This window comes from Cupressus sempervirens, chromosome 8, assembly GCF_028749045.1.
Source record: "Cupressus sempervirens isolate cs-2001-9-10 chromosome 8, ASM2874904v1, whole genome shotgun sequence".
NCBI lineage: Eukaryota > Viridiplantae > Streptophyta > Pinopsida > Cupressales > Cupressaceae > Cupressus > Cupressus sempervirens.
The window spans coordinates 779866763-779878491 of NC_143125.1; the positions used below are offsets into that span (position 1 = coordinate 779866763).

An 11729-nucleotide genomic window follows, 5' to 3' on the forward strand; every position below is an offset into this window, starting at 1 on the left:
AAGATGATATTCTTTCTTCTTAAGATAATTTGGAAGACGAGAATAATAGTACAAAACAATGTTATGTCAAGGAAGAAAAACAAGATATAATCTCTTTAAAGAATTCTAAGGATTTGGAGGATTCAAAAGAGGACCATGTCGTAGGGGATTCTGACAAAGAGCAAATTGAGATATCTCTTGATAAGGGAGTTGAGAGGTAGGACCTTCAAGATTTTAGGGAAAATAATAATAAATAATACCCCTTTTTTGTATATTATGGAGAGACTTAATCATTTGGGAAAAAAATGGTCAATCATTGATAAGGTGCTCTACTATCTCATTCACATCACATATGACATTATGGACATGGTGATGATGGACACAACCACACAAAAGTCTAAGATAAAAACAACTCAAGAAGATATGTAGCAACAAAGGAGTGAAAGGTAAAACCCTTAGAAGGGTAAATTGGACACCTGAATAGCAACATTAAAAAATGTTCTATGGTCCTGGATAAATATTTTAAACTTTCACAAATGTTTGTTAGTTTGAGCTTAGTTGTTATATTTCCAGGACGAGTTTCAATATGCTAGTAAGATTATTATTAGTTGAACAGGGACACAATGATTAGCTACTCTAGATTGTTAATTTTAGTAGGCTAGTGATCTTGTTTTTAGTAGTTTTGTCCTAGCCTCCACTTAATTTTGTTGCTTTGTTATTGTTATCTTTTATGTAAAAAATTATAACCATTTTTCTCAATCTAATTAAAAAACTATTACATATAATAATAATAATAATATCATTGTATTCAAATATTTTAATTGTTTAACAAAAACCTATTAAATATTTGCATTATTTCTCAATCTAATAAAAAAACATTACATATAATGATAATAATTATCAATAATTTCATTCTATACAAATAATTTAATTGTTTAGAAAAACCTATAAAATATTTGCATTATTATTATTAATAGTTATCATAATGACCCTCTCTTGAAAATATAGTTACCCAACGCTAGTTAAAATTATTAATTGACAAAATATACATAAATAAAATGACTACTAATTGAATGCATATCTTAGCAAACCAACCAAACATTTAAAACTCCTCAAAATATTAATGAGGATCCACGGAACAGAAAGTTCAGTTAATATCATTAATTCAATCTGCACGTTTAGACTTACCAGTTCAATTTTAAAAAAAGAATGAATTTAGAAATAGTAAGATTAATTAACTAAAGTTGAGTTTAATCCACCTTGGTAACTGACGCCGCTGTCTACGGACCGTTAATGTTAATTGACGGTGATTTGGGGGTTTTGGCCTAGGGTTTTGCCTAATAATATTTTTCTCGTTTGGGCACAATTTGCTAGGTTTGATGTGTTTTTCTCAATACATGTTGTGTAATGGGGATTGGGTGTTTTAGTAATCCAAAAAAACATCATTTCATGCATTCAATTTGGTCTATATTTGGGATTGTTTGACCCCTTTTGAAAATTCCATTAATTGAAATTTTCATTTTCTCAATGAATGAATGGTTTTGTCTTTCAGATTGTAGCCTAGGGACCATAATGTGGGTTTGCTATTTTTGGGAAGAATCGGTGAGGGACCATGTGGGTTTCCTTAGGAACGTGGATTTTGAGCAGGATTGTTGTATTCTATCTGGTGGTTTTGAGATCTTCCAGATGCTTAATACAACTTTTCTAAGGGTTATATTGGAAATGCCTATTTGGGATTTTTTGAGTTTCTCTAGCGGAATGTTGCAGTTCTGCTTCTGAGAATCATTGTAATATTTGTTTGAGAAACTTGCAAAATTGCTGTGAGAATTTATCGAGAAGCTTTCATGTGGGTTTTCGGTTCGAGGGTGCCCGTTTCGAGCTTTTTTGAATGAATTTCTGAACTACTTTCAATGCATCGTATGCATGGTGGAAGTAGAAATGTTGGCTATGGAGAAGGCCCTTTTTGTTTTTTTAAAGTAGTTTTACATCCTTATAAACTAGTGCCATGATTGAGTTTAAGAAGATTCATGAGGACCCCACTGTGTCTACTGAGGGTCCATTCATAGATTCTGTTAAAGCAAACATTTTCTCTGTATTTTATTAGATTTAAAAAACTCTGAGTTTTGCAGTCACTGTCGGTTCACTGTTGTTTCCTCTGTCTCTTCTTAAAAAGTGGATACAGCATATGCCTCAGAAACTGTTGGTTGTTTTTGTGATATGTACCTTAGACTATTTGTTTTGCTTCCCTTTTTTTAATAGATATTCCTCAGATATTATTGCTTTCTGTGACATTCATTCTAGTATATGCCTTTGAATTCTTGCTCTCTGCGTCTTTTGTAGTATGAGCCTTATGTACCGGTTTACAAGTCTGCCATAAAATATTGTCTCCAACATGTCTCTACCGTCGCCTCCTCGTCCTACACATTCCCAAGTTTTAGGTTCCCAACAAAAAGAAGATCAACACCACCACCACCCACATGATAGTCAGGAGGAGCAGCCAAATCCCCAACACCACCAACAAGAGCAGTTACAGAAGATTAAGGAAGAGCAACAACATCAGCAAGAGCAGGAAAATGTATGCCAAAACCAGCAGCAGGAGCTAAACCGACCCGAATGTCAGCAAATGCAACCAGTCTTTCCATACGAAGAGCATCAGCAACACCGAGAACAAAATCAGCAAGAGCAAAATATATATCAGGATGAGCAGCAGCAGCAACAACAGCACCGAAATGAATGTAAGGAAGATAAACCAAACTCATGCGAATATCAAAATGAACATGACTTACAGAAACAAAAGAAAGAGCAGCAGGAGGGAAATTCGAACCTTCGTCAGCCAAAGCATGATCAAAGCTTATACAATGGCGAGCAAGGAGAACATCAACACCAACACCAAGATGAGCAAGGGCAACAGCATCACCCATGCCAACAGCAATTGGCACCTCAACATCAACACCAGAATCATGATCATCAACATCCGCCACACCCATATCAATCTCTTCAGTACCCACCACATCATGATCAGCACACCCCACAATATTTTCATCAACACCATCAACACCCACATCTATATCAGCAGCATCCAGGCCATGATCATCCCACCTCACAACAACATCATTCACACCAGCAACATCCATTTCCATATCAGCAACAGCATAAGAAGAGGGCATTAGTATGCATTTATCCTGAAGGCAAAACAGCTATTCCTCCCACCGTGCATTATCTCGCCTCTCCTGCCCAACTGGGTGGTACGGTTGGTTCTTCACTAGGTAACGTTCAGCTATCTCAAAATCAACAATATGTGCAGGGGTCTGTTATTCACGAGTCTCCCAGTCCCGGGCATATTTATCCTGCTGCACTTGCAAGCCATGGAGAAGTTGTGGACGACAAGGATTTGTTTTTGACTACACTCAGCAAGTTTCATGCCGCACTTGGGACCAAGTTATCGTGAGTATTATGAATTTTGGTTTAATGCTTCTTCTTTGTATCCCATTAATGCACGGTCACAGTGTATTTTATAGTCATTTACACATTGTTTTATACATCTGTAGCCTGTGTCTGACTATATATTTGTATGTATAATATGATACCTCTGAAGTTTAAACCTATAAATATATGTACATATGTATGGCGATTCCAACGGTTGGTTATATGGCAATACATGCCTAGACACTATCGCGGTGTTCTCTTCATGAATGTTTGTTCACTACGAAGGCATCATTATGTAAAGCTGACTTTCAGTAAAGCGTTATAGAGGGTATATACGGAGGATATTATGTTCAACTCCATTGTTAACTGTAACGATAATTTGTCGTGTGTTTGCCATGACATGTGAGATTTTACTGACTATGCCATGGAAAAGCTTAACCTGCCGTATGCATATGCTTCATCAACAGAATGGTTTTAGTAAATCATTATTTACGCTGCGTTATGGCCAATTATTTTCCATGTGTTTGCATCGGTATGTGTTATTCGACGGGAACCTAAGCAGCAATGTGCTGCTCGTTCAGATGTACATACACAGACTTCCTTCCACAATAACCTGCTTCCCGTAGATGCATACTCCCTAAGCTGTACTTCTGGAGGTCCACCTCCACTCTACCCCTTCCAAGTATGTTTTAAAGGTGCAACAATAATTTGTTTTTCTTTGAAGAGAATGGTATTCAATTAGCATACAAAAATGCATTATGCAAATGACTTATCTATCAGTTGCAATAGGTTTCCAAAGCAGCAATATCTTGGACGTTCAATATATATATAGCGCCGTCAAATTATCATCTCACCAGGCTAGTTTACATAAGATACACGGTTCTTATGCATACACCCAAAAAAGCGCTAAAGCAAAACAAAATTCAAATACCTGTATATGGAACTTCAATAAAAATATATTAAGGAATAGAGTAGTTGATAAACTTGAAGTTCCATTAACCTTTGTTCTCTTTTGCTATCTTCACCAATTCTGAGCAATAATAACTTCCTTGGAGTTGCACTAATTTGTTTGAACGGGATATATTATTAGCTTACAGTTTCATCTTCTTTTCTTCTCATGTTCCATCTTCATCAATGCCTCCGAATCCTAACCTTCTTTTCTTGTGCCTAATGGTATCTCTCATCCATGTTCTGATTTTCTCAAGTGGCTACTCTAATTTTCATTTCATATAAGGTGTGTTGTGTCAGTGGTTTATGTTTGTGACCAGTCAGACGTTTGAGAAGCTATTTCTTATTTATTTCCTTAATTGACACCACAATGCTCTTTTGTTCCTTTAGGGTTTTTTTATTCTAAACTATTATACTTATTAGAGCTGTTTGCCATCATGCAAGGTATCTTGTCATTGTCAAAAGTCATTGATTTGATTGTCTTAGAGTTCAACAAAACATGTGTGATTCATTTATCTTTGACATATTGGTATCCAATTGGCAATCTTTGTGGAATGGAAACAGTACCTTTCTCAAACACACCCATTGATGAATTATGGTATATAGTATATACTGTAAGGTGTAATTAAATCTTTGATAGCTACTCAGACTTATCTTTCTGATTGGAATCTGGCATAGATCTCATTATCAGCACATTTGGAGCCCCAATAATCATGCTCATTCAAACACGCATGCAATCTTTGAATTGGTTTTCCTTGTTAGGCCTTACAACACAGTTGTTTGGTTTCAAGATTTAGGCTTTAGTTCCTTACTCCTAAATATATTTGAATTCATTATTAGATCAGTTAGGACTTTTAATTAATTATTTGTAGTAACCTTTATCTATAGAGCTTGAGACTTTTCATTAGATTGTTTACTTGGCATAATAGATCTTGCATGATTGATATCAAGGATGTTTCATTTTCACAAGATTGATTATGTTATCAAAACAAATTTGTTTTGTATTTATGGAGTTGGCATTCCTTTTTCATTGGACAATGTTACATCTTTGGATGAAGCCTTTGTTTTCAACACATCATTCAACACTTTCTTGCATCAAATGTTGACGGTTTTGGACAAAGTTTACTGTTCTTCTTGTAGTTGGCACCTTCTTTCTTGCTTGTTTGATTTTTGGCCTATAGGTTGCTGCCCGTTGATATGTATACCTTCTTGGTAACAAAATCTAATTATTAATGAATAATAATAATTATCTTATTATGATAAGAGTTTAAGATATATCATCCTAGTTAGTTACATTTTAGAAGTAATTGCCTTAGTAGTTTTTTCATAATCAGAATGCTTTTTGTTTAAGCTGCCTATTTGTTATACAAACTGCATGCTGTCATGAGCCAAGCACTGTTGAGGTAAATGATTTTTAAGCTTTGTTTGTATTGTACAGATGAGACCTTATGCATATATACATGCTCACACCCAAAATAAAAAAAAAATCCCTTGTGCAATTATATATATGGGTCCATTTATTTGGAAAAAAGATGAACTCACTAAAGCAAATAATTTTGAAAAAAATGAAATAAAATTTAATTGTAGGATTTTAAACAAATGGTTAGAATGGAATTGAAGCAAACAAGTACTAAATGGAGAACAATAGATGGAAAAATCAAATCACACCATCTTTCAAGGAAGATCTAGAGAGACTTTTAGCTGAAGATTTATTTGTGTTGAGCAAAATGGGTTACAACTTACGGGGATGGTTTCAGGTAGAGCTATATATGATTGTTATACTTCTTGAGGCATACCTATGCATGATTTAAATAAATGATTGTCTCTTTCAGGAATTCCTAGGGAGCACAGCATATTTTTAAATATAAATTTGGAAAAAGGAAACATAATTAGTATTGGATTACTCTTGTTGGGTTGGTTGTAATTATATCATATTAAAGTAATTTTTTGACCATATAAAAGAACACTGATTTATTACTAAGAAATTATTGTTCACTAGAGTGCATACCTATACTATCCTATCCATGATTTATTTACGTGGTATTTGAGATGTTATAAAGATGGATTTGATATTTATCAAAAGACACCCATGAAAGTTGGTGATAAAACTTCGAAGTAAAAAATAAGATACTTCACAACACACTAGTTGTACTTCTTTTCCTTTATGTCATGTCAAATGCAACCTTGGAGGCTTCTAGCAGCCGTCAAATCCTCCCTATTTGTGTAATAGACCCTTTGTACAATGCCCTTGGCCACATATTGTGTGTCATCTTATATCTTTTTTATGGACAGTGCTTTACTATTTCTTGTTGTCTTCAATTGGCAATTGTGTTTTGCCCTTGTATTACCTTTCTTGTTCCAGAATTGGACTGCCTTTTACTTATCAATGAATCATGTGACTCCAATCAATGCCTTTAATCTACTTGAGATCACCAACACCTCATCTTGCATGTGTAAATAGGGAAACCCAGACCTGATGTGTCAGTATATTAGAATTAATTTCAAGGGTTCCACCTATAGAAAAAATGCACTTCCTTTGGCAGCTTTTTGCCTAGGTTTGTAGAAGTAGAATTTTTTTTCAGGATAAAATAGTCAAGGTTGCCCAGTGGTGCTTTAATTGATTGAAATAAAACATGTCCCTGGCAGGAGAGGATTAGTTTAATAATCCATGTTCTTTGGGTGTCAAACAAGTTACTGTTATCCTGATGATGGATCATTGAGTATGATCCGAAACCTTGATGCTGAAAAACTCACACACGATCTTTTACCCAGAAGCATGTATACAAAAAGTTACTGTTAGTTACACTTTAAAGGGTGTCACTGATGCAGTCAATGAAGCTAATGGTTAAGGACAATGTAAAGAATAAAATGATGAAAGGCCTTAAAATTGTGGACTGATATTAATGGTCAAAGGCTTACATAGGGATATAATCATAAAAGAGGTAATAGAAACTATACTAGGCAACTTAAATGATGCTTTGATTGTTATGTAACCCTCGACGCAACTGTCAGCCAGTTGATCGAAATGAATTAAATGCCATTCATATGTGCTGCCAGACAATCTCTGTGGCTCTAGCCATTGGGTTAGCTTCCAATGATGTTGCCTTGTTAATAATAAAAATGCATGTATAACTAACCAGCTAGCATCAAACTCTTATTATTCTATTTTGTTTAGGTTGAAATCATAATGGTGCTTAATTTAAGTTTTGTTTTCTTGAGGTATGGTGACTAGGCTTCGTTAAGGTGACAACTTGCATCTATAGGGCATATTGAATGACTTTGACATTAATAGCTTATTCATGATGGACATGTGATTATAGGATATACTGATTTATTCTCATCCTTCCGCATGTTTCTGTTCTCAATTTTGGGCAATTAGCAGGAAAAGCTAACCTATATTGCAGACAGATGCTTGGACAAGAGATCTCATTTCATGACTGTGCATGCTTTTAATTGAAATCCACAAATTTATTTATTGTGAATTAAAGCAGAATTAGTTTAAACAACATTACGGAGTTGCAGAAGAAAGATGAGCATAATCTGAATTTTGTGGACTAAATTCAAATTCTCAATTGATCTTTGAATTGTATATAGACACGGATTACCCCCTTTACATAGCACACATTATTTCTTTTCTGGTGATGGTTCCACTTGAAAGGTTAAATCATATCAGGTTTTATTGCCCTACCAGGTAGAACATGTTTTGCCCCCCTGATTTTTGTGAAGATTTCTATTGAGATTTGAATCGGTAGGTAGTACAAGAAATGTCTAATTGCCAGTATGGGTGATTTTAACAAGAAAGGTAGCAATGTCTATCAAATATTCTAGATGCACGTATGACCAAAATAATTAGTTTTTTAAAACAAAACACAATGGCTTTTTAAATTTTAACTAGTTATTGTTTCCAGAAGAACTGCATCTAGAATGCCAGATGGAAACTGGCAGAAGTACCATTCAAGTTTATTTAGTGATGGGAATTTGTGAAAACCCTTCAAATTATGTCGAAAGCAAAAATTTTCTGGAGAGCCATGGCCATTGCAGGTGGCAAAGAAACTGCGGATGCTATTGACATCATTCAAGATGTAAATCGATTTTGATTACTGGGCATTGCAATAGCTGTTATTTGACAATGTTATAAAAAAACCTGTTTCAATGGATGACCATATGCTAATGTTTAAGTACATTTTTTTAATAGTTTATCAGATTCTGTAGTCAAACTTGTACAGGGCGAATTCCACGTTACATCATTTTGGTCTTCCATACTACGCTTCTGCATGGAAAAACATATGCTTTTTCTTTTCTTGTCTAGGATATGCTAGTTTTTGTTAGCAAACATTGTATATATATATTTTTTTCAATTGTTAGTAACTAAAATGTTCAATTGTGCTTGTGATTGCATTTTCCTTTTCTGTTATATGCAACAATCTTGATAGGTGGGTGCCCTCTAGTGAAGTCTTAAATTATTTTGTTTTTAATCTTTAACGTATATGTATTGTTAACTTGCATGTAATCAAATTTAATGGTATCTGGCAAGGTGATTCTCATTTAAGGTATTGAAGTTTTCAATGTGCAGTATACCTAGAATAGGAGGCAAGGATTTGGATCTTCATCTTCTATACAAAGAAGTGACAGCTCGTGGTGGGCTAGAAATGGTAAGATAGGGTTAAAGTCTCCTTATCTGATTAATAAATTTTTAGGGAAACAATTTTATTAATGAATCCTGATTTTGTTTAGTTAACTCTTCTTCATAGCTTCCTATTATACTGGATAACTGTTTCTTGATTAGAGTGATTCATTTTTATCTCTGTTAGCACTCTACCATCCTGATGATGAATCAAGGAGTGGGATCTGAAACTTCGATGCAAAAAATTAGTACCCAATCTAATCCAGCAGCAGTTATCCTGTTTCATGGATTGTGGAAATTTAATGTCTTTAATTCATACTCTACTTTTTTATCAATTTTAATATCACTGGGTCATCAGATTTATGGTTTAATTAACACTGCAGAAAGGACTGTGGTTCTAAATACCACAATGTCTGACATCCTTGACATTGATTATGCCATGCATTTTTCCGATTTTCTTTAATGCAACAAATTTTTTATACATACCCATTTGTTTCTCATGTAGTGAAGCATTCGTCTTTGATATTTAGTATAACTTTAATATATAGGCTTTACATGTGTGGTATTCTTGAAAATGTAATATAGTTATGACTTATGAGGATTAAAAAAAATAGAAATGTATATTTTTCTTGATTTTATGATGATGAAACGCCAATACAGTGATCTCTTTAGATGTTGTATTTTGTGAATCCCGGAATGAGCTATTACCTGGTAATTTAGCTATTGCATTTTGATCTGGGTTTAGAGCTTGCAGTTGAGACTTGGTCTATCTCATGTCACAGGTCATCAAAGATCGGAAATGGAAGGAGATCACTTTGGTGTTCAACTTTCCTCCAACAACTACAAGTGCCTCATTTGTTTTACGAAAGTACTATTTTTATCTGCTTCACCAGTACGAGCAGGTTTACTACTTTCAGCGTAAGGGACCTGTAGTTCCATCACCAGGTATCTAGATAAAACTGGATTATTGTTATCATTCCAAACTGTGCTATGTTCCCATTAAGATTGTGTTTTCCTCTCATAATTGTATACATTCTGGTGTATAAATAGTTCCCCTCTCGTCAGTATCTACAGCTTCCCATTCAGTGTCAGAGACTGAAACCAGACGTTGTTCACCTTCTGAGGGTCCTGTACCAGATAAGAAAAAGCAGAAGATTGATTCTGCCCAAGCACTTGGAGGTGATCTTGTTATATTTATTTGTTTAAAGAATTCATTGATTAGCTGACCTTTGTATTACTGCTATAATTATTTGTGCTTATTAATAATTTCAATCATAATACAACTTTGCTGCAGTTGACCCAGCATCATCTATTGGAACTGTTGTTAGTGGCTGTATTGATGGAAAATTTGACCATGGTTACCTAGTCAATGTAACAGTTGGGACAAGGAAAATGAGGGGTGTTTTGTACCATGTTCCTCCTTCCAGTACTGTTCCACAACATGCAACTGTATCTCCCTTTATGAATAGCCTGGGTAATGAGCTCAATGCCAATGTGGCAGAACATCAGATTCAACGTAGGCGGAAAAAAAAGCTATTGAGTAGAAAGGATCCTGGTGCACCAAGGCAGAACAGAACTGGCTACAACTTTTTCTTTGCTGAGCAACGAGCTAGGTTGAAGTCAACTCAACCAGACAAGGATAGAGCAATTAGCAAGAAGATTGGAGATCTTTGGAATAGCCTTTCTGAGGATGAAAAACTTGTATGTGAATGACAAAACTAGTGTTATACTTGTAATCATATATACAAAATGTTTGTTTGCATTGGTTTAATATTAATTTGTTTTTTTATGGCAGCCATATCAAGAACGTGGTGTACAAGAAAAGGAACGCTATAGAAAAGAGATGTGTGAATACAAGGAAAGAAAGCGACTTCAGGCTCAAGGTGTTATGGTTGGAACTAGCAGTTCCCTGAGTAGCTTGCAGACGGAGACAAAATGTGATCATATGGATATTGATTTGAATGTAGTCAAAACAGTAGAGCCTAAACAAGAGCTCATACCATGCCAGGAGCAGGTTGTTCAGCCCTTGTCAGAGAGTAGCTCTGTGACAAGCAGTAGCAACCATCAAACTCTTGTTCCAGGAAATTCTGATGTGAATGCCATAAAGAATTTATCATCTGATGATGGATATGCCCCTACCATTGATTTGCAAGACATGCAAAAGAAGAAGTTAAAGCTGGATGTCTCAAATCAGCAGAAGCCAGTTTGAGTAGGGAATATAAAGCTTTAGCTGTATCATATATATCTGGATGTCCATACCCAATGTCTTATAGGTCAATCTGGTAATGTTAAGTACATTCGGACTATAAGTTTATAGACATTAAATGCTTTTCTTGTTGCAAATAAGCAACAGGTTTTGTCCATGGGAGCTGCCAACAGACTCAGCTTCGATAATCAAATTGGTTATAAATTTTATAATGCAATCTATGGCTCCTTGAGCTTGTATTGTTCTTGAATCTTCACTGTTGAACTTGTTTTGTTTGAGGTTTGATTATTAAGTTTCCGGCTAAATATTGGTTTATCATTCCTGCTTTTTGTAGGCAGTGATATTACAATTGGACATAGTTTTCCTCTTTCAGTGCATCCCTTGAGAAATCTTTGAACTAGTGTACCATACATGGGAAAGAATAACTTTTTGTAAGGTGATTTATAAATGATTCAGAAATTATTAATATATATCGATTCAGTAAAAATATAAACCAAAGAGTCTTGGATATTTTGTCTGGTAATAGTAAACAGACCCCCGTTCATT

At 34.8% G+C, this 11729-nt stretch overlaps 1 protein-coding gene across 2 annotated transcripts; it reads left to right on the forward strand.

Moving 5' to 3' along the window:
- The first annotated feature begins 1534 nt into the window (after positions 1 to 1534).
- On the forward strand, positions 1535 to 11433 carry LOC149544732 (uncharacterized). 2 transcript variants are annotated; one of them, XM_089796435.1, is made up of 6 exons: positions 1535 to 3423; positions 8927 to 9005; positions 9760 to 9922; positions 10043 to 10156; positions 10272 to 10678; positions 10773 to 11433. In XM_089796435.1, the coding sequence occupies exons 1-6, from the start codon at positions 2372 to 2374 to the stop codon at positions 11184 to 11186; spliced, it is 2229 nt and encodes a 742-aa protein (XP_089652561.1). In that variant the 5' UTR covers positions 1535 to 2371; the 3' UTR covers positions 11187 to 11433. The 2 variants fall into 2 exon arrangements, with proteins under 2 accessions (XP_089652561.1, XP_089652560.1); XM_089796434.1 differs by having other exon boundaries at positions 1551 to 3423; positions 10028 to 10156.
- The last annotated feature ends 296 nt before the right edge of the window (positions 11434 to 11729 follow it).